Source organism: Antennarius striatus, chromosome 16, assembly GCF_040054535.1.
Source record: "Antennarius striatus isolate MH-2024 chromosome 16, ASM4005453v1, whole genome shotgun sequence".
Lineage (NCBI taxonomy): Eukaryota > Metazoa > Chordata > Actinopteri > Lophiiformes > Antennariidae > Antennarius > Antennarius striatus.
Window position 1 is genome coordinate 5,927,517 of NC_090791.1, and position 25,717 is coordinate 5,953,233.

A 25,717-nucleotide genomic window follows, 5' to 3' on the forward strand; every position below is an offset into this window, starting at 1 on the left:
CAAAAAAGTATATTTGGTTTAATATGGGACCTTATTTCTAGCATGTAAGTGAGTGGTGCTTTTCAAAGACATCACAGAGATATTCAAAATAAAAACAACGATGACTTGATTCCTGAAAGACTTCTATTTATTGTTCTACATTTTGGTTTGTTCATGGCTCTTCTTCCTCTGGATGTGCTGATCGACCTCCTGAAATGAAGGAAAGGTGACTTTAATCCAATAAACAGCTAAGCTGCAGTAAGGATTTACATAATTTGCATAGGAGTAATACTAAACACTAAAAAGACAGGTAGGTATCTTAAAAAGATCAAAATCAGTGCAACAGCATTGCATTAACAATTTCCCTGGCTTCCTCCTTACAGTTCAAAGACATGTAATAAGGGGTGACAGAACCGATCCATGGAGGGGTTAAATAAGTAAATAATAAAACTGGAATTAATCACAAAATAGAGGAAGGAGGCAAACACAGCCAGATTATTCCTGTTAATGGGAGTCAGTTCAAAATGGTGTCCATATTTCAGACGTAAAGAGAAACAAGACGACAACTGAAGGAGATATAATCTTGTGTTCAAATGTTAGAAATTAGTGTTTTTTTAAACACAAATCTTCTGAGATTAATCTGTGCTGTCAGGGCATCATTTGTATTTTAAAACAATCCCTCATCTTATTCCTAGTTGAAGGAGAACATTGCATCTCCACCCGACTTCCCAACAGAATGAAGATGATGATCATTCTGTAGTGTCAGTGCGGTCAGGGTATTAAGGGAAATCCAGAGCAGGCTAAACTAAATCTGTTTAAAATATTAAACCTCAGTTTCTTGTTAGCTGACATGTTATACCCACATAACAACTGCTGATGCAGCTCAATTCTCATGGATACCTACTCCAAAGTGCTCCCAGCCTTTGATCTCATTATAGAGAGCATCTCCAGGACAGGAAGTGGTCACCACCTGTCTGTGCCCTTGAATGGTGAAGTTGGCTGTCAGTCGACCACCGCCAACGGCACAGGATGTCAACCGATCTCTCACCAACCCCATGGAATGCTGGGAGGGTAAATGGATCATGTAGTCTCCGATGAAGGAAACGCCGTAGCCAATGGAGTTGTGTCCGAGGGTGTGGGCCCCTTGCCAGAGCCAGCTCCGGCCCTCGTAGATGTAGCCGTCAGAGCCGGCTACGAAACTTTGTGAGGACAGACAGGCTTAAATATTGTGGGTTGGTTCAAAATGAAACAGTCGTATTGTTACATGTGACTGATCTCACCTGTATCCTATGTCATTCCAGCCCCTGTCTTCCTGGTGGAAGCGCTGCATGGAGCGCATGTCTGCAGAGCACTGCTGGAAGGTCAGGCAGGGCTTTCCTGGTGTGGAGGTGTGGTGGATGTACAAGAAGGAGAGAGGAAGAGAAAGGTTGGTGGGGGTTCCTCTGTATGGCTGTGCACCCCACATGCAGCGAGGGATTATGGGAGGACAATCTGAAACAGATCAATAACTAAAGAATCAGAGCTGCTGAAGTAGGTAATTATATAAAATTAATTCATTTCCTCTTTGGTTTAATGCCATCCTCACCCATATATTCATGGACAAACTCTCTCACTCCTGCTCTCACCAGAGCCATCAGCTGCTTCTTCTCCTTCCCAACCATCTTTGATTTTCCCGCCAGTTTCCGCTGCAGCTCCAACGATTTCACCACCTGTCTGGTTAGCATCGGAGGACTGGTCAGCCCTCTGAAGTTGTCCCTGCGGCATCGGCTGATGAGGCGTGGGGCGGCATCCAGGCCTTTGCTCTCCAGCTGAGTGCAGTAGTACTCCATCAGCAGTCTGCTGAGCCTGAGAGGACGCCTGGATCTGGCCTCCATCCCCAGAATCACGCCGTCCATGCCTCCGTTTAGCTGAGCAGTGGTGAGCATGGATGGGCTGTCCAGGAGAGTGAAGACTCGAGGAGAGGTCACACTGTCCCAGCAGCCATCTGGTCCCAGGAGTTTAGTGTGGGGGGATTTGTGTTTTGAAGAAAAGCGCAGGTCTTTAGTCAGGGTGAGCTGGTAAAGGGTCTGAACAGCCCCCTTAGCCCTGGGGAGGTAACCGGCCTCGATCCCCAGGAGGAGTGGCATGAGGGCCACGGTGGTGCCATCAGGAGTCAGGACCACCCCGTGCTCCTCACCGTCTTCTGTCACCCGGTGATGTACAGCCTTTCTAATGTAAACTGAGAGGTTGGCGCCTATTTCAGGACCCCCAGCGCCAGCATCACCAAGGAAATGCTGAATGAAGGCGTCATTGAGGCCAGCGGCCCGACGCAGCTTCTTCAGTATAGCAGCTGGATTCGACCGGGGGTCCTCGTCTTCAAGCCGCGTCACCACCTTTATGAAGTCATCCATGTGGCGGGAAAATGAAGCTGAAACAGGAATGAAATCAAGCAATCAATATCAATAAATAACAATAATTATCAATCAAGCAAGCAATCATACAATCAAATTTTAGTTTGTCTGCTGTACAAGAGATTGGTGAAAAAAGGAAGTGAAAAAGGATGTGGAAGCTACTGGAAAAGGCTCTACACACCCTCACTAATACTCCACTGCACACACACACACACACACACACACACACACAGACACACGAAGCGAGAGAGAATGTTTGATTATTGTTACTCATGCAATATTATGAATACAGTTCACTGACTGAGCAAAAAAAAGTTTCTATGGAACTGCAACCATAGATGATTCAAATCTTGTTTCATCCTTTCACATTTCCTGAAGATTGTGTGCAAAATTCTTGAATAAAGTTTGTACAGAAAAGAGGGCTTTCAGTACTGAAGCCAAAAAATGTAGAGGAGTTAAAGGTACAATATTTGCCTCTGAAATACTGTATAGTTTATAGAATTGTGGCATGAAAAGACAATAATCAAGTAAAATATAAAAAGGTATTAATAGCTCATATTTGTGTGAAAGAGCTTCAGTAAATTAATGCAGATATTTTTCACAGATTTAGTGTTTGCTCAGAATAAAATTAAGTGGAACTCATTCTAGTAAAAAACATAATCGCTGCCGAAATATGCTGATTTTTCAGACTGGGCAGAATTCCTTAGTTTAGTTTGTAAGTAAATAGTTTGTAAGAACTCCAATACTGTTTACCATATGTCCTCTTCCCATGCTTGCTATCCTTAATTCAGTTATTGATACAAGTAGGAAAATTAATGTCTGAAAAGAATCAGGAGGCCCATGACTGCTTGTTGCTGTGCAGATCAGAGAAAAGGCTTAGATCATAATTCAGCTGAAGATAATATGCGAGTCTATAAAATACAAAAGAGCAACTATTTTAGCTAAAGATCAAGCTCAGAAAGCAATAGTCTGTACAAATAAAAATTCAATTAAAATTTTGCACTGAAAAACTTAATTTGCCAAGTACTTAAAGATATTTGTTGGAGTAAAAAAGGGACCAAACATAAACACATTACATAAATATGTTACATAAATGTCACTACCTTCTGCATAAATGCTTAATAAGACGACCACTAGGACTAGGGTCCATCTCCAGCAGCCTGTATCCATCATGAGCCTTAAACACCTTCAGCTCCTTAGTCCAAATGTCTCCCACCTTGCTGCCTGCCTCTCCTTTAAAGAACTTTACATGCAGAACAAGTGGAAGTTATGTAATATTTGCGGACACACTGTCGATACGCCTTTGGTCAGTTTCTCTGTGTGGCCAAATGAGTAATGTGGGAAACTGGCACCTGATATGAGCATTTTGTCCTCACTGCGCAAACATGACAAACATGAATTGGTGCTTACATCTTGGGCATTTTTGAGAAATTCTTGAGCCCTGTAATAAATCAGCAGTCTAAGTTCAGCTTGGGAATCAATTCTGTCAATAACAGGCTCGCCATCAGTGTAGAAACTGTTGGTATTCCTCTCTGAGGCAATAAGGAAGTTTGTGTTAATGTTCTAGCTACAAAACTGAGGAAGTCCCAGAATCACCAGGAACCAAACGGGAGCTATGAGACTAACATATGTGCACGTTGATTTTATTTTATTATTGTTAAATCAGTTTGCACAATCATATTGAAATGCCGCATTGAGCAAAAAAAAAAAAAAAGGGAACTACATGTTGAGACCAAAAGTCATTAATTAGTACTGTCAGCAGTAACTGGTCTTTACTTATAATTGGACAAGTAGGTTTTGTGTAATCTTGCACAAAGAAACCACGCTGGTCATTCCTGTTGTGATGGTCATAACATATCATGAGCTTGTTTGTGCACGTGAATCTCCATAAGAAACTAACATCTGCTGGAAAACATATTAAGCAAAAGGTGTTTGGTGATTTGTTATCACTGTGACGTCCTATTTACTTTTCCAAACGGTTCCACAGTGAGGCAACCTTCTTTCAATTCACCTGGTGCTGTCCTGTCTAATAATACTCCACTTGTGAAAACAGCAGTTGAAAAGTAAACTGAAGACTGCAGCATTACACTGACATTATTTTCTTTCTTAGTGTGATTAATAGCTGTGAATGCCAATAGATTGCCATAGAGACTGAAAATAGGTAGACATTGCTTAGTTCTTGTCATAAATTTAACTCATTAACTTGTTTGTTAGATTGGTCTCATAAATATAAACTGTATATGAAAAGTGGCAAGTTTCAATTTGAAGCTGAGTTTTATTTATGAAAATTGTTGCATCATTTTAATTTCAAAAAGGCTTAAAATAGTCTGCATAATTGTCATTATTGGTAAATACAGTACATCAGCCTTTTGCCGGCACCTCCAGTACAGAAGGGGGCGCTGTACTGCTATAATGGTCACGCGTCGAGCGATCACAACGCATAGAAGGAAGAAGAAAGAAGCTAGACAGGATCTAATCAATCTCTACGAAGGTTTGTTTACTCAAGAAGACCTTACTCTTTTAAACTAAAAACAGTCGATTACATGATATTTGTAGAGTATATCTATTTTCAAAAGTTGCGTGTTTACGCTTCTGGGAAGGCTCGTTAATAGTTAATTTACCCAGGAAGTAGCTTCTCACATCAGTAGCCAGCAAGCTAGCAGCTAGTGGTTAACAGCTGATGCGTTTCAAGGCTTTAGTAGAAATATAGAGCGTTGGTGAAATTTTAAAGGCCAAAATAAGATCTAATTACTTTATTATTAAGCAACATTCCCGTTAATTTGAAGTGGGGAAAAAGATCAGCTTGCCAACAAGATCTGACCATATTATTTGTAATGGCATACGAGACGTGGGCCGCCTGATATCATTAATGCTAAATAACTAAAATCTGCAGGGATAATTTTTGTATGCAACAGTTTGCCGACACCATCACATGGTTGTGGGGTTAAATGCGACGCCTGAGCCTCAGATACGTCAATCACAACTAACTGGTGCTATTTATATTCTTTACTTGCTGTACAGTGGGTTAATTTGAATATCATACACTGATATTACAGCGCAGGGATTACCGTGTCCAAAAAGATAATTGGCAGGTCTTTGAACTTATGATGGGAGGCCCAATGCCATCATGATATACAGTGTACCTGTACCTTAAAAGGCATTTCATTTTTTGGATGATATGGGGTTCAGGTATTTTATTATGCCCTGTGGGAAACTTCTGTTACATTCCAGATTACAAGGAACAACATAAACATTTGTTACTTCTGTGTATAATATAAACATAACTAACAGCATCAAAGATTAACTTTCTTTATGTATTTACCATTTATACTGTACACTTATAGTTATTTCGTCAATATTTTTTGTGGATTAGGCCACTTAATACAACGGTGTAAAAATTGTATGTGTGTTTTTACAGGTATGTCAATTCAAGTGATTATAAATCAGATGTTAGATATTCAAAAACTGGGGTAAATCTTGCCACTACTGATTTGAAGACATCTGACTAATCTGTAGATCCAGATAGAGATACTTACATCTGGTGTGGACTATCTATCTATCTCCCTCCGACAGAAAATGGATACACGGTTCACTCGAGGGAAATCCAACATCTTGGAACGACCCCTAACCCGACCCAAGACTGAAGTCAACGTGAGTGCTTTTGCTCTCCTGTTCTCTGAGATGGTCCAATACTGTCAGAGCCGTGTATACTCGGTGTCTGAGCTGCAGACACGTCTAGCAGACATGGGCCAGAGCGTGGGAGCCAGCATGCTGGATGTGCTAGTATTGAGAGAGAAGAATGGGAAAAGGGAGACCAAAGTGCTCAATATGCTGCTCTTCATCAAGGCAGGTGAAATTTCAAGCATTGCTGGTGGATGTAGCTTTCAGAAACTTAATGAGTTTTCTTTCCTTTAGGTTAATGTGTGGAAGTCTTTGTTTGGGAAGGAGGCTGACAAGCTTGAGCAGGCCAACGATGATGATAAGACTTATTACATCATAGAAAAGGAGCCACTTATCAATGCGTACATCTCTGTGCCCAAAGAAAACAGCAGCTTGAACTGCGCTGCCTTCACTGCAGGCATCGTGGAGGCGATCCTCACACACAGTGGCTTCCCTGCCAAGGTCACAGCCCATTGGCACAAAGGCACCACGCTAATGATAAAGTTCAATGAGTCTGTCATATCCAGGGACAAGGCTCTGGATGGCAGATAAAGAGGACTGGAGGAAGTGAAGATTGTGTTAATTAATACATGTTTAAGAAATATCATCCAGGTACAGGCGAGTGTTTGTTCCTGACTGAATTTTCTCATGGTCACTGGATGACTTATGAATGGATGATTGGATGACACTGAGCTATGTTTTGTTTTTGTTTGTTGTTAGGAGGTGGGGGGGCAGCTATTTGGTTCTGTCTTTAAAATTTTGTTAGATCATCTCCTTTTATACCCTATGATGCATCACAAAGCCACTTCCATGCCACCTTTTAACATCATGGATATCTCATAAAAGATAACACTTGCACCACATTCTTTTATTAAGACCAGCAGGCAAATGTCTTTTGTTTAATTAAGCTTAGTTAAAATATATCGGGCTTTTTGAGAATGTGATTGGGTTTTTTTACACAATTTTTCAGTTTGACTTTTTACTTTAGTCATGCATGTTATTATAGCAATAGAGGGGAGTTAACTTAGCATGACAATTAAAACTTGTCTAACAAAATGACTTTTTGCATTTAAACAAATTCAGTTATGCCAAAGAATGTGAAACTCCCAGGATGTTCCTGCAGCGTGAAAGAGGCTTTGAAATGTCATCAGTATGAATAAATGTAGTCAGTTAACTACATAATTAAATGAAAATTTTGTATACCACAATTAAGTACCACTGTCCTGTCTGTGAAGTATTTGAATTTAGAGGAGCCATTTAGCATAGCTAATGAGGAAACAGTTGAAAATAATGCATCTTCAAAGTACAGTAATTTTTTATTACTAAAAATCGAAAGTGTGTAAATAATGTCTAAAGTGAGAGTTGAATGTCAGAATAACGTGGTATTCATGTCTACAAGCCCAGCTATGGCTCTGTGTATCATGTGTTATTATATTTTTGTGTTATTATAAAATGTTGATTCAAATCTCCGTCTCCATCTTTAATGTATCGAGTAGATCGTCTTTTTGCCTTTGATAGCTCAAGCTCCACCAATAGCAGCTCAGATATTAGTCACGTGGTAGAGTCATGTGCCTACCGGGAAGTGGCGAGCTGTTTACCTATATGTCTCACACTGCGACACCGAGCATCTTATATGTTGGTCAAGTGAAAGATGAGTTCACTGACCGCTGGATGTCCGTACCGATGATGTTCTTCTCCGTCATCCCCTTGAGATCGTGAACGCATCACGATGGCGTCCTCCGGTTACACCTGCGTCCAGAACCAGGACAGCTCCACAGGTTCGTCAACACACCGTTAGTGTCTGTCAGAGGATCCATGGCGCCAGCGAGGCTCTGCTGTTCTTTGTCTAAACCTGGACAGATATGACACGGATCTATCGATCAATTTCAAATCGATGATGGCTAAACCGGAATTTATTGCTGGTCTGACAAAGACGTTCAATTGATTCATCAGCTGCTCCCCTTCTAAGATGACGAGCATGTGGTTAAAGCAATAAAATAAAGTAATCTCATTTATATGATTATGTGTTTAGTGATCTACAGCCACCAACAAGTCAAAGTTTTAAAAACAATTATTTCACGCATTGAGTCGGTTAGTGTGTTTATTATTATGTCGTGACAAATACAGCGGTATGACGTCATCTGGATCTCGAGACTCCTAGCAATTTAAACCCGATGATGTCATCAGTGTTGACAACTTAGACATACCATAATGATATATATTTGGACGGGATGAGTATCATGTATAGTAACATACAGTATAACAGTAATGGCGTGGCTGACCACACCAACATAATACTGAAGTAATGCAGATTCTAAGTCAATCATCTGGATCTGTGAAAAATGAGAAGTTACATCTGAAAATAAATCCGGATCCATCATCATGGAAAATATTACTTTTGCTGATGATTAATAAACCACTGATGATAAAGACTGGACTCCAAATGCTAGAAGAAGGCCTCCAGGGTTGGGTCAGTTCATGTGGCGGTATTACTTGATCTGACATGAGGCAGTTCACAGCTAACTGACATCACCATGGTAACATCACCATGATGCCTGTTATATGATGTAATAAATGATGATCAATACAACTGATTCAGGCTTCAGTGTCAATAGCATTGACATTGTTTGCATTTGCAATCAGATTAATTTTTTATTAATTATTTAGTTTTTTTTAAAAATGAAGAAGCGTTCAATAGTGATCCAAACACAAAGGTGATAGATTTACCATAATATATGATGAGACATTAAAATTGTGCAGCAATACTGCTTGAAGAGAAACATTTAACATTCAATCATTTGTGATAGTAGTCGAAACTCATTTTTATTTCATGTTAAAAATCCTTAAAATTTATTGTTTCAGCTGGAAAAAGAAGATGCGTCCAGTAGCAGTAGGTACATGAAGTTGTCGAGCTTTCCTCAATACATAACCATCTTGTTCACTTTTTTTTAGCCACCAACTGATTGTCCTGACAACGTGAGACTATTTAACACTTCATTACCAAATTAATCCGTGGATTTGTTTACATTAACCAGAAAAAGACAGACTCCTCTCCTCTGTGGCCAAATATGGGTCCCAAGATCACGTTGGAGGTGGAAGCCCCCATCCCTCTTGTCTGGTGTCCTCTGATTCCTGTCACAAGCATGAACACGAGGAGGAGGAGGCAGCCCTGAGGAGGAAACTCAAGTACTTCTTCATGAGCCCTTGTGACAAGTATCATGCAAAGGGGCGGAAGCCCTTCAAACTGGGGCTACAGCTGCTCAAAATTGTCATTGTGACTGTGCAGGTGCGTCTGGATCAATGATCATAAAGCATCCTAAAGATTAGATTGGAACATGTTGGAGGATCTGTTCTGGCCAAGCACAGCCAGTGTGTTTTATTCCAGACCTCTTGAGTCATTATTACTTCCCTGCAGCTGCCTGACCACTGAAGCTCATTCTCTTTGTGTCTGTCTGCCTCAGTTGGTGCTGTTTGGGCTGAGCAACCAGATGGTGGTGACGTTCAGAGAGGAAAACACAGCTGCTTTCAAACACCTTTTCCTCGAAGGTTATCAGGACGACGTTCCTCAGGCTGTCCACACGCAGGAGGAAATGTACAGCCACATCCACTTCGCCATAGAGCAGGTAAGACTCGTAGTGACTGCATGAGTCACATCAGTGCTGATTGAGTCAGTGCTGATTCACCCTCATTATACCAAACACACTTTCCCTTCCAGCAGGAGTGCAACCATGAAATAAACCGTGTGGCCTCATGGGATCTGGGTGTGGAAGGACTTTGAGCTGAATTGAAATGTTAACATGCGGAAATGTTAATGTTCAGCAGCACTTTCCACTTTAGTGTTTCAGCATAGAAACATTTGTATTTTAGTACAAAATACAAAGCACAGCTGAGGCTAAGGGGAATATTTATAGCTAGCTAGATATTTAACAAGGATTCATCTTAAATGTGTATGACTTGGTTAATTAAATAGATTTTAAAAAGTAATTTTCTGCGTGGAGAGCACAGGAGAAATCCATCTCTATAGCACGATGGAAGTTTCACAGGGCTATATTTTACTCTTGAGTGAGCAGTTGTATTTTCTTTTTGTGCTCTGGAAGCTCTGGTTCCTTAAAGAGTCACACAGGCAGCTTCAGTTTCATCAAACAAAAAGATATGACACCGAAGACGGGCCCCATTATGAGCTGCTGTTATGAATTTCTGGAAATTTGCCTGAGGCTCAGTTGTAATTCTGTTTCTCTTCTCCACTTTCCATTTTAGTACATGGCCATCCCTGACATATCTCTGGGACGGTATGCATACGTTTTGGGTGTTGGCGTGAACGGAAGTGCGCTCTCCCTCTGCCAGAGGTATTTCAGGCGGGGCACCATCGACCCCGTCAATGACACTTTTGACATCGATCCCCATGTCGTTACCGGTAGGAGGACTTTTTACACATCGCATGTTTTTTTCTTTATGACAGTCAGTGCGTTTCTTCCGGGTAGATGACATTAAAATGGGTAACCTTGTTATTTACTCAGTGCCAGCATTTTTTGGCCCTTAAGGTGAAGACTGTCGGTGAGTCATTGTGTTTCTGCTCCACATAAACCAAAGAGGTGCCCTGCAACCGTGCCCTACTTTCAAATGCCGGAAATAGTTCCCTTCTCTAAAAACACAACAGAAAAGCCTTTTTACCAGATACTTAAAATCAAACAGACCGTATTTGCGCTTTGGGGAACATGTTATTTACATACACCTGCTCTGCAATACAAAGCTAAAGTGGAGTATTTGCAAAAAAATAAAACTGAGACAAAAGGTTTGTGTTTTTTCAGTAATTATGAGGATCATAAATACATGAAAAGCTTCAAATCAACTGGAACATGCTGCAATGAACAAAAACACGAAAAGATTGAAGATATTATGTAGCAACTTTCATTTAGTTAAACACAAAAATTGCAGAAACTGCACTTTTACTTTGGTAGTGCTGATTTGGTAGAGATGTTTTGTGGCAGTGCATCTTAAGGAAGACATATAAATTTAGATACTTTGAGGAAGTCCAAACTTCCCATAAAGTAGAAAAAGATGCTTTGGTCTGCTTTTCAAGTTTCCTCGTGACCTATTTTCCTACTTCCCCTGATTTATTTTTTCAATTATCCCCAGATTGTGTTGGACTGAATCCTCCGACTCACGGCTCTGCTCCAGGAAACACTGACTACAAGAATTTCACTCTCAAATTTTACAAGTCAGTTCTTGTGATGTTTTTTTTTTTAAATGAAACTCAAATCCCTCTTTACAGAATCAACTGTTCACATTGAATGTTCTTGGTCTCTCTATCATACATGTTTCCAGACTGATCAATGTTACAGTTGACTTCCAGCTGAAGGCCATCAACATTCAGACGATAATAAACAATGAGATTCCAGACTGCTACACCTTTGCAATCACAGTGAGTTATCTCTTCTATTATGTTTATTAAATTGAACCCCTGCATCACATTGCAGTACGGAGATAAATCTAAAGCAGGCTGCAGATCACAAATGCAAAGTTGCAGTTTTTCTTAATTGTATGTGAAATTGTGATTGAGATAAGGTTTAGCTAAAATGACGTAGTTGTGTAAAGATTTCTTTACATTCATCATCTTTATATTCATCATGGCTCTTTGCTTTCAGATAACCATGGATAACAGGGCACACAGCGGCAAAGTTAAGATCAGTCTGCAGAACCATGCCACCATAAAGGAGTGTAAAGACACTAACGTGTCCGGACATGGTGAGTAACTGGTGATGGATGAGCTTCAAGTAGAGATTCACTCTGGCTTTTTAATGTAGAATTGCATCCATAATGTTCTCATTTGGCTTTGATCCCCGTCATTTGGCTGCTCCTGTGTCAGCTGAGAGCTATGCTCGAGTGTTGTTTGATGTGCTGGTGGCCATTGTTTGTATGCTGTCCCTGGTGCTGTGTGGGCGCTCCATCCTCAGAGGCATCCTCCTGCAGCGGGTAAGACACGATTTAAAATACACAGATGTTTAAGGGGCTTCAGGGGTTTTATTTGTTAAGAAAGTCTGAATGAATTCACATTTTTATACAAGATTTGCAAAGCTATATATTTTTTCATTTTCTGAAACCACATTTTTAACAACCATTTCTATATGATGGAACTTTTTTACACGTCCCTTTCTTTGTTTGCACATTCCCTGGTTTCAATGTTGCCACATTGGATCATTGGAGTAATGTGGAATCTATCTTTTAAGCCTGTCTGATTCAATTCCAACTGCCCATGAAAGAAGGCTATGATTGTATCTGCTCCGAATGAGATTCAATGTTCTTAACCCTAACCCATTATGTAAACATCAGAGAGAAAAAAGTTTCTTTTCCCCACATTTAAAATAATGATAATAATAGGATGGTAAAAGATCTTTGTTAAAAAATAACAGGAAACAGTCACAGATAAAAATAAAAGTGTAAAGGCAATACATTGTAGAACCACTTGAAGACTTAACTTATAGGAAGTGATTGAGCTGTGGCTGAGAAGCAAATGCGCTAAAGCGAATGGGGTGTGAATGTTCACCATTCTTGAACATTATTCATGTGGTGATATAAATTCAAGCATTTTAACAAGAGGTTTCAGGTTCTTCACTCAAAATTAATCTTGGTTCTTTTAATCTGTATTAATGAGTAGAATTATTGATGAATAATTAGCATTTCCCTCCTGATGGAGTCACAACAGACAGATTTTATTCCAGGGTTCCGTGTGAAGAAGAAAAGATGGGACTGAATTCAGTTTGCTTTCTGTGAGAGAAAAGGAAGTGTTAAAATTAAAGGAAAATTTTACAACATAATACCCCTCATGAATCTGCAGCTACTAAACACTGCTACTCTTACATGGCCAAAAACACAACACAGAGCGAGTTATCCGTTAAATTATAATGTACATTAAAACAGATCATAACACAGCATCCTCTCCGTCCTTATCTAGGAGTATGTGTGGTTTTTCAAACACAAACTTTGCCGCAGTGTGAACTGGGAAGACCGAATGGAGTTCATCAACGGCTGGTACATTCTGCTCATCATCAGCGACATGTTCACCATCATGGGCAGCTTCATCAAAGTTGGGATTGAGTCTAAGGTAAAAGCTGAAGCTTAAGCAGCTTTTCCACCTTTCTAGTAATATGCTCAATGGCTGCTCATTTATGACATCACTGCTTTGATGCAGACTTTGTCAACCTATGACATGTGTGGAATCCTGTTGGGAACATCCACTCTGCTGGTGTGGGTGGGAGTCATCCGCTACCTCAGCTTCTTTCAGAAATACAATGTAAGTGAAAAACAGACAAAGATTATTTTATGGGACATTATTTCTGTATAAATTTATTTTCTGTGTGTCTCTCTATCCCAGATCTTGATTGTGACTCTAAGAGCTGCTTTTCCAAACGTCATCCGCTTCTGCTGCTGTGCAGCTGCTATTTATATGGGATATTGCTTCTGTGGATGGATTGTGCTGGGGCCTTATCATACGAAGGTAGCATACGCTAACTCTGTAGTGTCTACCGGTAGAAATAAGATCATTATTATTCATTACAGGTAGACCTTAGCTTACTTCATTTCACGTTACATCATTCTCAAAATATACAGTATGTCGGTTTTCAAAAACAATACACAGAAAAGTAAAAATCAAGTTTACGTCATCTACTTGAATTATAAATAACAATTTCTGTGTTTGTTTAATAACCTTAAAAAAGGCTTTTTTATCATCAATTACATTTTTTTAGACCTTCTGCTAGTGTATAGATTTTATGAGCAGCCAGGTCATAATATTTATACACATTAGCTGTTAGGTCTGCCAGCATTATGGGACTGTTGGTTACAGTTCACAGTTTAAATAACTAAAAACAGAGAGAGATATAAAAAAAGGAATCCCAGAGGTACAGGTCTGACCCTGAAAATACATTTTACCCAGAACTTGATTCATTCATCAAACTCACCACCGTATTCATAATGATGTATATTATGAATGTATTTTTATACGTGTAGAAGGAGTCTCTTCTTTATCTCATTTTTGGCTACTGAGTACATTTCCTGAAAAAGTTTAATCAAATTGTAAAAGCCTCTAATCTCAGTGTCATTTCCTTTGTTGTGTGCTCCACGTGGCGTCCCTTAAATTGCCTGTGTTGTGTTGTGACGTCTTGTGTGTACAGTTCCGCTCCCTGTCCAAGGTGTCAGAGTGCCTGTTCTCTCTGATCAACGGAGACGACATGTTCGTTACGTTTGCTGAGATGGAGAAAAGCGGGACGCTGGTCTGGGTCTTCAGCCAGGTCTACCTTTACACCTTCATCTCTCTCTTCATCTACATGGTGCTGTCCCTCTTCATCGCCCTCATCACTGGAGCCTACGATACCATTATGGTATGGTTGCATTTTAATGTTTTACATACTCGTGATTTTCTCACCATTGGTTTGTTTCCTCCGGTACTTGGGGCTGCAAATAGCTTCAACTAACATGTCAGATTTGATAGATTTTATGTATAGCACGACGAGACCTCGCCCAGTTTTCTGTTCATATTAAAACATGATTGGTGCGTGATATTGTCCCCCCCGCTCCCCCACAGGCGCAAACACAGGACCAGGTACGCATCACCAATCTGCACGCATTCATTGCAGAATGCACAGACACGCCCAGCTCCGGCAAGTTCCGTGGGCCTGAGGGGTCGTCGTGCTCCTTCCTCTGCTGCTGTGATGGATGAGGAAGAGGAGGAAGAGGATGTGCAGAGGGAGTGAACAGTCTGCAGTATATATGTTTCAGGGACTGTAAGGGTGTCTTGATATTTTTTTTTCTCTTTCTCTTTAAAGCACGATATTTCCAGTCCAGTGACAACTGGATGCAATTGCACTCCATCTTTCAGATCCCCAGCAGGGACTGTAAATGTCTTGAGAGAGAACAGGCTGACCTTGGATCAGACTGTCCTCTGCTGTCCCCGTTTGAATTTTCCACTTAAAACCGTACTGGAATGGTTGAACGCTCAAGGCCAATTACCTGCTTTAGCTTTTGTACTCTATGAATAATTTATTGTCTCTTTCCGTGATGTCTGATTGTTTGAGGTTTGATGACTCAAGCATTGTGCCAGTAAACACATTCATGACTGCAGATTGCACGAAGAAGCACTAAGGAGAGTTTATTGAAATTTTCATGTGAATGCCCCTCTATGTAGGCAGTTTTTATTGTCATTTATTGTCCCGAGAGCTACCCAGGTGGCAGCAGTTTCCTGCAACTTCATTATGTAAATATATGTATGTTCTGTGAAGCTTCATAGCAGAGGTGGAATGGACCCAGGAGAGTGTGAGGATGAAAAAAATAATATCGAATACTCTGTTCATTCAAAACTGTTCCTCTACCCCTGTTTTTCTTCTTGCTTCTTTGGAACACTTTTTGTATGTCCTCCTCTGAAGGAGGAGATGTTTGCATGAGGAAAGATGAGCCCTGAAGCTAACCAATTAGTCATCAATATGTATGAGCTGTTCCTGTTCCACAGAGACAGGTGACTGTTTAGGCTAATGTACATGAGGGAAGAGCCTTTTAACAGTTTGGTTTCCAGACCTTCATGCAAGCCTGAAAAATATAGTAAATATTTTTGGATGGCAAAATAGAATAAAAATTAAGCCTAGGCAGAATAGTTGGGGAAAAATAGTGTTTCTTCATTATCATGGACAAAGAGAACCTCTAACTGTGTTATGTAGGTGAAAAAACTCTTTGGGTTCATTCTTAAATGTGAAAAGATGGCAGATGATCAAACAACAAAAGTCCTGGCTGTGAAATATGTTAGGATTAACAACAGGTTAGTGTCCCCAGACACATTGGAGCTTTTTCAATTCCAGGAAAAAGAAAGGTGTGGCTGAATTAGCTGTAAATTAACAACTACTTGTTTGTTTTTACCTCCTCCTTTCTGTACTTGAAACACATATTTTTAAGATTGAGTTTTTATGACAAGCAAATGCTTTTTAAAGACAATTTTGGCATTATGTTTTGGCTTTGTACTATAGCACGGTATGTTGTGCAGAGTTATCTGTATTTTATATAATGTTTCAGACCTGGACAGTGTTGCTACACTGACCCATGAAGTCATGGGTCACAAGATTTTTAACACCCATTTGTTTTATCTGAGAATGAGCTGAAACATCAGTAAAAAGCAGCTGCTCATTTACTCTGTAAAGAAAGGGAATACCACTTTTATTCCAAAAATATGGTACAGTGCCTCCAGCCTGTGGTGTGGAGGCGTATGGAGGTCACTGTTTAAAGTGAGACAGACCTTAATTAAACTTTATGAAATTTACATCAGGACTGCAGGGAACGTACTTTATTGTTTACTGACTTTTTAATTTATTAATTGTTGCCTCACACAGTCAGGCTTTTCTTTTAACAAATGTTTATTTACACTCAGTTGCACATAAGGAAGATTTACCATATGCACAGGTTAATTTGATTTATATGGATCACATGGGAGCCATTCAGCACAATGGAGCAAAGCGCTGTATTGTAATGCATCCGTTAGTGTTCCCCTGACGTATGTGAGAGGGTTATCTAATGCTGTTGTGATTTAATGCTCACAGTATTTTTGCTCACTACATATCTTTCGTTATGTTTTGGGTGCTGTTTTGCTTATTTTACTATTTTATTTTTTAAGAAGCTAACAATTGCTAAAAGGGAGATTTTCTTTGCTTGTATTGGAGGAACTTACAGGTTTCAACCATCATTTCTAGTCAATATTTTCTGTGAAGGTGTTACTTTCAGAATGAAAGTGTGTCTGCAAATAAAATTGAAAGAATCTGAAATTGTGTCAACATTATTTTATTAGTAATTCAGGACCGTTTTATGGTACTAGAGACTTCCTGTTCCACATCAGACAAATTATATGGTCAACTGCTAAAATTTTCCTCTAGTTTGCAATTCTATAATATGAATGAAATTATGTGTTACTGTGTTGTTGATAAAAGCACCATGCTCCGGGTTCTCCAGGGGTCTATTTTGGGTCCTCTTTCATTCAGTTTGTTTATGCTACCTCTGTCTAGCTCTGACTAGTAGCATTATTATTTCCACTTGCCCTTGTAACATATCAAATCATTTTTAGAATGAGGTCTTTAGCTGAGAAGCTACCTGTGACTCAAAATCATCCTTGAGGCTCTCGTAACTGAAGTAGTGCCGTTCTCCTTTACTCAACTGAGACAACAACGTAACATTAAGTCATTCGTCTCATATGAGGATTTAGAGCAAGTCATCTGTGCTTCCAAGTCTACAATTGATCACTGCAATGCACTTTATGCTGATATTAGCTGGTAAAGCATCTTAAGACTCAAGCCAATTCGGAAAGCTGCTTGCAGGCTTTTAACTTGCATTAAGAGAAGCAGCCATATCACACCAGCTCTTGCTGCTCTTAACTGGCTGCCTCTGAGTTTTAATATTGATTTAGATTTTATTTCAATTGATTTTACTGCTCGTCTCTAAAGCCTTGAATGGTCTAACTCCTTCTTATACCTTGAGATCCTCTGGCTCCACCCTACCCTCCAGCTTTCCATTTTCTACAGCAGCTTATCTGCCTTGCAAGTCACTGGTCTGCTGAAGCCTTTCCCCACTGGCTAAGGGCAATAGGCGGGGTATACCCCAGGACAAGACGCCATCTCTTCATGAAATACAAACATCTGCTCATACTCACACCTATGGACAATGTAGGGTGATCAATTCACCTAAGATGCATGGTTTTAAAGATGAGAATATGCCTTTGTTAGAGAATAATAGACAAGGCTTATTGTTAAAGATTATTTAAGATTTTGTGTGTGTGTGTGGGGGGGGGTTCGTGTGTGTGTGTGTGTGTGTGTGTGTGTGTGTGTGTGTGTGTGTGTGTGTGTGTGTGTGTGTGTGTGTGTGTGTGTGTGTGTGTCATGGTACTCTGATTAACACCACTAGAGGGAGGGAGCAGCTTTGTCCACAGCAACCAACTAGCCTATAAAAGGAGCAATAAAGAAGAGGAGACTGAAACACTCTCGGACAGTAAGGGTGAAATGTTAAGAAGGAGATTGTTGCTTTTGTAAAGATTAAAAAAGAATAAGTACCAAATTTTCAGGTCAACTATTTCTACAGACGAAATCTCAACAGCTGATGAATGGATGTTGATTCAGGTTTCAGGCTATGCAAGCAAAACAAAACACTTAAGATGCAAATAGACAAGTGAGAGCATCTTAAACACACAAATGAAGCAGCAGAAATGTGCACGCTCACTCTTCTTGCTGTGGTAAAGTGGTACGAGTGACCCGGCCAATATCCTTAATACCTACATGCATTATTTACTCAAGGATGCTACCAAAGCACTTACAATCAGACTGACAGGAACTGGCCGGTCTGTTCTGAACATTATCAGGTTTCGAGTTAAAGCTTATTAAACGGTCCCACAGAGAAAACAGTCAGTGTGACAGAGGCCTGCTGCCAGTTTCCCATCCTAGGTACCTGCACTGATAGGACATGAATAAAAACCAGGGAATGTGAGACCTATTGCTATTTATCTCCATTAGCATGATGCTCTCTGCTCATGTCTCACACACTGCAGCACGTGCATGATACGTCATTGTAATGCTCGGTTAATGAGGTTCACTCAGGCTCTTACGTTGTCTGTGCATCCCTCTTCTTCACGTGTTGCGTGTCAATGAGTTTGGTGCCATCCTGAATGTTAATGATATGCTGGCCTGGCATGTTGTCCTCCTCAGACACTCCAAGGAGAGCACACACACACACACACACACGCACGCACGCACGCACGCACACACACACACACACACACTCAGACACTACATTTGTAGGATAATGATGTCAGCATTATTTATGGTGTTAAGGTGTCATATGGTAACAGTCTGCATGCATTTAATGGTCAGTAGCATTAAGAGGCCTTTGACTTGTGAATCTCTTTATGAAATGCTGCTGGCTGTCTCTGACGTGATGGGCGTGTCTCTCTGTGGGAGCTGCTTTCAAGCAGGAGATTCAGATCTCTGCAAATTTTGTACAGCTGAGCATGCCAGAATCCACCAAAAGACACACGTCTGTTTAAATAACGATTGAGGACCCCTTGTTGGGGGGCCAGGTTGTGAGGTTTGACCAAATACCAGCCCTTTTATGCAGTTGCTGGCCCAGCTGGACTTCATGACGGAAGAAAAAAAACAATGAGATAAATAAGACAGGAACTGTGCAGCAGGGTACACAACCCAGCCCCTTCCCGTCTCTGCTGCTGCACACACACCACAGCCTGTGTGAAAAAACAAAAAAAAACATGTTCCTCTCTTTGTTGTGGCTGTTTGACCGTGCCAATAAGTCAATCAGTGTCAAGCCAGCAGGCATCAAACCCTCCCTCTTCCTGTTCTCCTTCCGTGACTTTTAGGGGCTTCCACACACACCTTCATGCATACTGTATAATCACACAATGGTATTAACACAAAACAAAGGTTGTATGTGTTTAGCGACTATTTTAATATCGGTGCACATTTCCAATAGTATGATTTCGTGATCCAAGCAAGAATAATGCTTGGCATGGAATTCTGTACTCAGGATTCCTGTAAATAGTGCATTTCAATATAGAGAGACATTAATCTATGACTGAGGGCAGAAAATAAGGTTTAGTAACATTCAGTGATGCTATCCTCAGACATGTTTCCTCCTAAAACTAAGATCCTGGCCTACAGGTTGTTTTTCATATTGTAGAAAAATTAAAATTGTGAAACTTGGTTTGTGTAATCAATGGATCTCTGCAGTATTTGGGTGATGTGCCCATAAAATTGTGCGAATAGTAATATTTCCCTGTAAACCCCCATCTGAGACAAACTCCACTCAAAGAATAACAGTATGTTTAGCTTGTAAACGTGGAAAATAGAAAAACTGCCAAATTCAGTTTGTGATTGTTGTTTGCAGAACACTGAGAAAAATATTGAGAGTAAATACCATGTATATCCAGTCTGATATGAATGAGTTTAAATCCAAATTAGGGTATAAGTATATAAGGATATATTTTGAATAAAAAACACTGAAAAAGAAATAATAAAAAACAAAAGGTATCACTTCATGTTATAACTAATTTGTCACAATATAATAAAATACATAATAAATACTAAACAGTTTTCGTGCTATTCTCTATAAAATTAAACCCAGTGGACTTAAACCATTCCTTCATCCCCCTCCCCACTTCGTTCAGGGAGGATAATCAGAGGCTGAATGCCAGCAGGTGCAGCCCTCCAAGTCGATGGGTGATCCACTACATAATAAAGGTTCCTCAGCAATCTGACACAGAGTCTGAAAGATAACATTTTTGTAAAATAGGTTGACAGTTGTTTATGTTTTACCGTTCCCAGCCATACATTTCCACCTTGAGCTTGAACAAAAGGCCAAATCTCCCTTCTCCAGCAATTGGAAGGAGAACACTGCACCGCAGACTCGACATGAAAAGAAACCCATCCACAACAGAGAAGAGCACAAAGGCAGAGCTCATGTAGACTGGCCGGGCGTCTGCTGGAGCTGAGCAACATCACGACAGACAGACAGACAGACAGACAACAGCGGCATGTGCAACCAGAAAAGCCATGTTTGGTGAGGAGTACAGAACTTAGAAACAAAAGCTTGAAACCCATGAAACGTCCTTACCAGAACAGACATGTCTGCTGTTTCATGTTGTCTTAATGTCTGGCTTGCTTCATCTAATTTCAGTCTTGTTTTCTGTTGAGCTGACAATTCTGTTATCTTTAAGATCTGTACTGGGAAAAGTATTGTTCAAATAACAAAAGGTGCCCTAGACCCACAATCTTCTGCACATTCTGATTTGTAAATTTAATATGTTTGAATCATCATAAAGAAATATATAATTATATTAAATGATAGATGGATGAATGGATGGATGGATGGATGGATGGATGGATGGATGGATGGATGGATGGATGGATGGATGGATAGATGGATAGATAGATAGATAGATAGATAGATAGATAGATAGATAGATAGATAGATAGATAGATAGATAGATAGATAGATAGATAGATAGATAGATAGATAGATAGATAGATTAAGAAAATTATATATTATATTAATTATCCTTTCAAAATCAACAGGTTTGAAATGTGTGAAAAGCATTCACATTCTCTATGCAACAGTTGCACGCATGGGCAACAATATAGGCAACTTGATGCATATGTGGAAGCCGAGGTGTGTGTGTGTGTGTGTGTGTGTGTGTGTGTGTGTGTGTGTGTGTGTGTGTGTGTGTGTGTGTGTGTGTGTGTGTGTGTGTGTGTGTGTGTGTGTGTGTGTTCAGTCAAGCATAGAGAAAGGAAGAAAGGGGGTTTGGAGAGCAGAAAGAAAAGGGGGGAGAAGAGGGAGGACAACAGACAACTGGGAGGAACTTTCAGAGAGTAGAGTGACTTGCAAGAGGTGACATCATCCTTAGTTTGAATAATCCCCCAGCCTGGGAGGTGATTGGCTGTGTTTAGAGAAAGCAGAGTTCTGCTGCTATTTGCTATTGACGCCTTTCATTCCAGCATGGCGCGCTGGCATCGTGCATGCTGCCTTCAAGGACTCAAGTAATCTTCCTACTGAGGTTGGAAGTTGTAAAATGCTTTTAATAACTGTGACACAAAAGCAAAAACTATCTGATTGTTGTATTTCTGATGACCAAGTTGGGCTACATCTGAAAAATTAGTTAAAATGAAATTAGCTCTTATTCTTGCAATTATTTTATAATAATTAGGAGCAGGCTCAAGAATGTCCGTACTACACATGATAAGATAAACAACTACCCTGCCTAAAATAATTTTTTTGGTTCTTTCCTTCATCTGTTGAATTTATTTTTCTTGCCACATCCGTGCATGACTAATTTCACAGGGTGGATCCCGTCTACATACAAACGCATCGAGTGACGGAAACTAAGACTTGTCAAACAAGTGTGGCAGCTGGCATTATTTAATCAGTGCTACACTGCTTTTCTGTCTGCTGATGTCTGTTGAAGTGGTTTAAATAAGCTGCAATGAATGAATGAGTTCAGGGTTATAATGACCTATTCCTCCAATATGTCCATTATTTTACAATAGATCTATTCATTGCACTTGTTTTCAACTAATCAGATAACAGCTAGGATATTTAGATGTATTTACCCAATACATATTACAGGTGGTCCTCAAGATACAAACATTTGATTTATGAACATTTGTGTTTGCTGGTTGAAGACTACCTGTACATAACAAGCGGAATTTAAGAGGCACGCCACTGTTTTTGCATATTACAGTCAGTTTACTTCGAAGGTTTAGACCTAGAAATAAGTCTATTGTGGTCATCTGTGGTTCTATGGGAGCTTTGTGAAATTGATCCAGATGATTCCATTGATGATCACACACCTCTCACACATTTGAGTCATTACAAGGTCAAACAAGGTTATTATTAAACAGCAGGCTCGGCCAACTATTTTAAAATAGCATCACAAAACAGACTATAATGACTATTACCCCTACCAGAGTGGTTATGCTGCATCGACATCTGTTTTGTTTTGTTTTTTGTTTTTTGTCTTCAAAGGGGATTAAACAAAAGTATTTGATGAATATTTGGGGTTACATTTAATTTTAATGGCCTTCTTGTTAACTAGGTAAGTGTTCCAGGTCGCAGTTGCTCAATTTTAGTTAATTTACTTCTTGTAAACTTGGTATATAAGTGTGATTTGCAATAGACTAATCATACTAAAACAAATATTTTAGAGTGATTAGGCTAAAATATTCTACAATTTAACACCAACATGCTACTTTTAAAGACTACTTCTTCTTTCCTTTCGGCTTTTCCCTTCAGGGGTCGCCACAGCGAATCAGTTGCCTCCATCTAACCCTGTCATCTGCATCCTTTTCTCTCACACCAACTACCTTCATGTCCTCTTTCACTACATCCATAAACCTCAAGACTACTGCCATCTAAAAGATGAGTCCAACCCTGAAAATCAAACCCCTCCCAGAGAACAAACAATGCCATCCTTCATGGATTTACTTCAGCAGTTGTTTCTGTAAAAGCTTATATGGGGACTCCATGTCTCACCATCCAAACCATCTTGGGAAGACATAGAATTTTTTAAATATTGTTGTTTGGAGTGTTAAAACTAAACTACAAGATCTGTGGTCTATCAATCAGCAGTATGTCTGGAGGAGGAAGAAGAATCCTGATGCTGAAGAGAACATCCTACCTATGGTGAAGCATGGAAGTGGTTCTGTGATGCTCGGAGGCTTCTTTACTTCTGCTGTTACTGGGACGTTGCAGAGTGTAGAGGGTACAATGAGGTAGGATTGATTCCATCAATGATTGGGAAATCCTAGAAGAAAAGATATTGACATATGTGAAAAAACATTTCAGAAGGACAATGGGTCAAACAGACCTCAAACTCCACCAGGGCTCTGTTTCAGAAAAATTCATAGCATGTGAATTAACTTTACAAATTGTCTTTTGTCATGAAGGGGTGGAATTAGTGTGAAAATTTATTATTCAGTAAAAACATACATTTCTATTATAAAAAGGGTGCTGTTTTCATAATATTTACTCACTGGTGTTGCGTTTTTACTGCTAAAACATTTAAAAAATTGTCACGAGTCGCTCATAAGATACGGTCGTGTTTGTTCCGACATTTCCAGCAGCACCTGAAGGCGGCGGCAGTCCCGTCCTCTCCTCCGCTCGTCCATCCATCCGCTCGCCGGTCTAGTTGGGTGAGAGTGAGAGAGAGTGTGCAGTGAAGCGTCCTTCTCCTCCTTTCTTCCATTCAGGGAACGTGCATCACTTGTGAGATACCACTCCTGAGAACTAGAAGTTTTTTTTTTGTCTGCCGGCTCGGTTCTCTTGTGATATTCCTCACCTCTTCCTGGTTTCATTTCTATCCTTTTTCTCACTTTTGTTTTTTTCTGCACCGTGGATTCAGTCGCTTTTGAACTGCTTGCTAAGGCAGGGCGTAGCTGAGAGGATCTTGCTAGCATTGACTGGTAAGCGTGAGATTGATTTAGCTGGAGCTAGCATGCTAACGTCACATTCTAACTAATGTCAAGCTAATTAACGGTCATCGTCTGTCGTCCATTGCTAGCTTCATTTACTTAACGTGTTATTACATGAAAACCTTCAATCTTTACACGAAACAATGTGTTACTTTTTTTTTTTTTTTTTACTATTTGTGTGACTTAATATTTACGTTAAATATGCAGAAAAAATGTTTAAAAGGTGTTTTTTTTTTTAGTGTCACGACATCTTTCAGTAGCTAAGTCACTCAGTTTGAACTCCTGTTGAAATGGTTGACGGGGCGGTGGCAGCCTGCGTGGTGGCTCCACAGACATATGCTAACCTAAAAAAAAAAAACAGTGGAAATGTTTTAATGTATACTCTTTCTCGCTCACAGAACGTGTTGTCTCTTTGTGTAACCATTTTGTCTGTCCTTTTCCCTCCCTAAACTTTTCCCCTTCTCTCCCCTCCCTCTCCATCCTCCGCCGCTGTTGCCCATTGTTCTGCGGAGGGCAAAGTGGTGAGAGCGCTGACAAACACTCCCGGCGCCGCAGGGGGAAAGCCGGCAAATTTAGCGCTAATAATTGTGCAAATGCCCATTTCTTTTGCATTTCAACGCCATAGATAGGCTTATGGGGCATTTATAGCTTACTTACGCATTTACATCCTCATTCCTTGCAGGGAGAAGGCAAAGCTGAACTCTCCCTGAGATAGATTTTGTGCACAGACTCAAGATGGCATGTAATCAGAGGTGATTAATGTCACCCCGAAAGTGATCATCTATTGTGGTGTGAGAGTTAAGACTGGAGGCCGCTTGGCTGCTCATTCACCGACTCTTTTCTGAGAGCAACAAGACAGATTACACTCCCCCCCCCTGTAGAACAATGGGGAGGAGAAAACATTGCCAGTTCCCAAAGCCTGACCAAGAGCATTTAATAATCTGCAAACATGCACGCATTGGAAATCTATTCTGAACCCACAACACTCCTCTCCTCCCCTGAGGTGCTCCAGACAGCGACATATATTGGCTCAATTTTTGTGGCTACAGTGGGCATGGGTGGGTCAGTAGTGTACGGCGATCGACCGTGAGGTATTGATGTCACCCTGAGTAAATGGCATCCCAGGGCGACTAATATGAACACTTTTAACGCTCGGCCACGCAGAGCCTGGAGACGCTCCAGGACTCTCAAGTCAGAGGTGGGCTGAGCCATCAGCGACGCCGTGGATGAGAGAATGGCTGACTCACAGTGTTGGTGGATGAGATGGGGAAATGGCGGACAGTCAGGCGGCCTAATGCAATCATACGAAATTAAATTTAGCTGTCATTAAAAACCACAGAAGTTATTTAAGATGGTTTTAAAAGCTTATTAGTTGGAGGAGATGGATTACTGCCTTAGGCATTGTGTGTGTGGAAAGGATTTGTTAGAAACAACTTCAATAGAAAAAAGCTGAATAAAACAGAAAAGTCTTTATATAAAGACTGGATAATTTATTTTTAAAAATGTTTTATGAGATGATGCATCATTTTGTCGCCTGTCAGTAGTGGGCCTCAGTTGGCCAAACTAGAATCAAGGGTTTGGGTGTCTACAGGGTTAGCTTTAAGTCGCAATAAGAATCCATCCATCCCTCCGTCCGTCCGTCCGTCCGTCCGTCCGTCCGTCCATCCATCCATCCATCCATCCCTGCTGACA

The 25,717-nt window shown here is 40.3% G+C and overlaps 4 protein-coding genes and 1 long non-coding RNA gene across 7 annotated transcripts in view; 3 read left to right on the plus strand and 2 right to left on the minus strand.

Moving 5' to 3' along the window:
• Window positions 1–32: 32 nt before the first annotated feature.
• Window positions 33–3,683, minus strand: pglyrp6 (peptidoglycan recognition protein 6). Its single transcript, XM_068335954.1, has 5 exons — window positions 3,473–3,683; window positions 1,565–2,386; window positions 1,260–1,470; window positions 884–1,178; window positions 33–189 (listed from the first exon to the last, which is right to left on the minus strand). The coding sequence occupies exons 1-5, from the start codon at window positions 3,540–3,542 to the stop codon at window positions 136–138; spliced, it is 1,452 nt and encodes a 483-aa protein (XP_068192055.1). The 5' UTR covers window positions 3,543–3,683; the 3' UTR covers window positions 33–135.
• A 1,041-nt stretch (window positions 3,684–4,724) lies between these two features.
• Window positions 4,725–7,494, plus strand: trappc5 (trafficking protein particle complex subunit 5). Its single transcript, XM_068335808.1, has 3 exons — window positions 4,725–4,860; window positions 5,943–6,215; window positions 6,285–7,494. The coding sequence occupies exons 2-3, from the start codon at window positions 5,946–5,948 to the stop codon at window positions 6,579–6,581; spliced, it is 567 nt and encodes a 188-aa protein (XP_068191909.1). The 5' UTR covers window positions 4,725–4,860; window positions 5,943–5,945; the 3' UTR covers window positions 6,582–7,494.
• A 125-nt stretch (window positions 7,495–7,619) lies between these two features.
• LOC137609069 (mucolipin-1-like) lies at window positions 7,620–16,797 on the plus strand. The gene is made up of 13 exons (XM_068335807.1): window positions 7,620–7,807; window positions 9,065–9,315; window positions 9,491–9,652; window positions 10,287–10,443; window positions 11,166–11,247; window positions 11,355–11,451; window positions 11,675–11,774; window positions 11,896–12,002; window positions 12,982–13,131; window positions 13,219–13,320; window positions 13,402–13,524; window positions 14,201–14,407; window positions 14,611–16,797. Exons 1-13 carry the CDS (start codon window positions 7,759–7,761, stop codon window positions 14,743–14,745), a joined length of 1,722 nt encoding a protein of 573 aa, XP_068191908.1. The 5' UTR covers window positions 7,620–7,758; the 3' UTR covers window positions 14,746–16,797.
• Window positions 11,782–23,793, minus strand: LOC137609071 (uncharacterized). Its single transcript, XR_011038286.1, has 3 exons — window positions 23,681–23,793; window positions 23,233–23,358; window positions 11,782–11,993 (listed from the first exon to the last, which is right to left on the minus strand). It is a non-coding gene; the product is annotated as an uncharacterized lncRNA (long non-coding RNA).
• Window positions 23,201–25,717, plus strand: part of prr36b (proline rich 36b) — a 28,313-nt gene continuing 25,796 nt past the window's right edge. The window contains exon 1 of one of the 3 annotated variants that reach the window (XM_068335804.1): window positions 23,201–23,326. The gene's annotated coding sequence lies outside the window, so the exon portion shown is untranslated. Of the gene's footprint in view, window positions 23,327–23,714; window positions 24,017–25,717 lie in introns of those variants that run through there. The other 2 variants (XM_068335806.1, XM_068335803.1) reach the window with 2 other exon arrangements.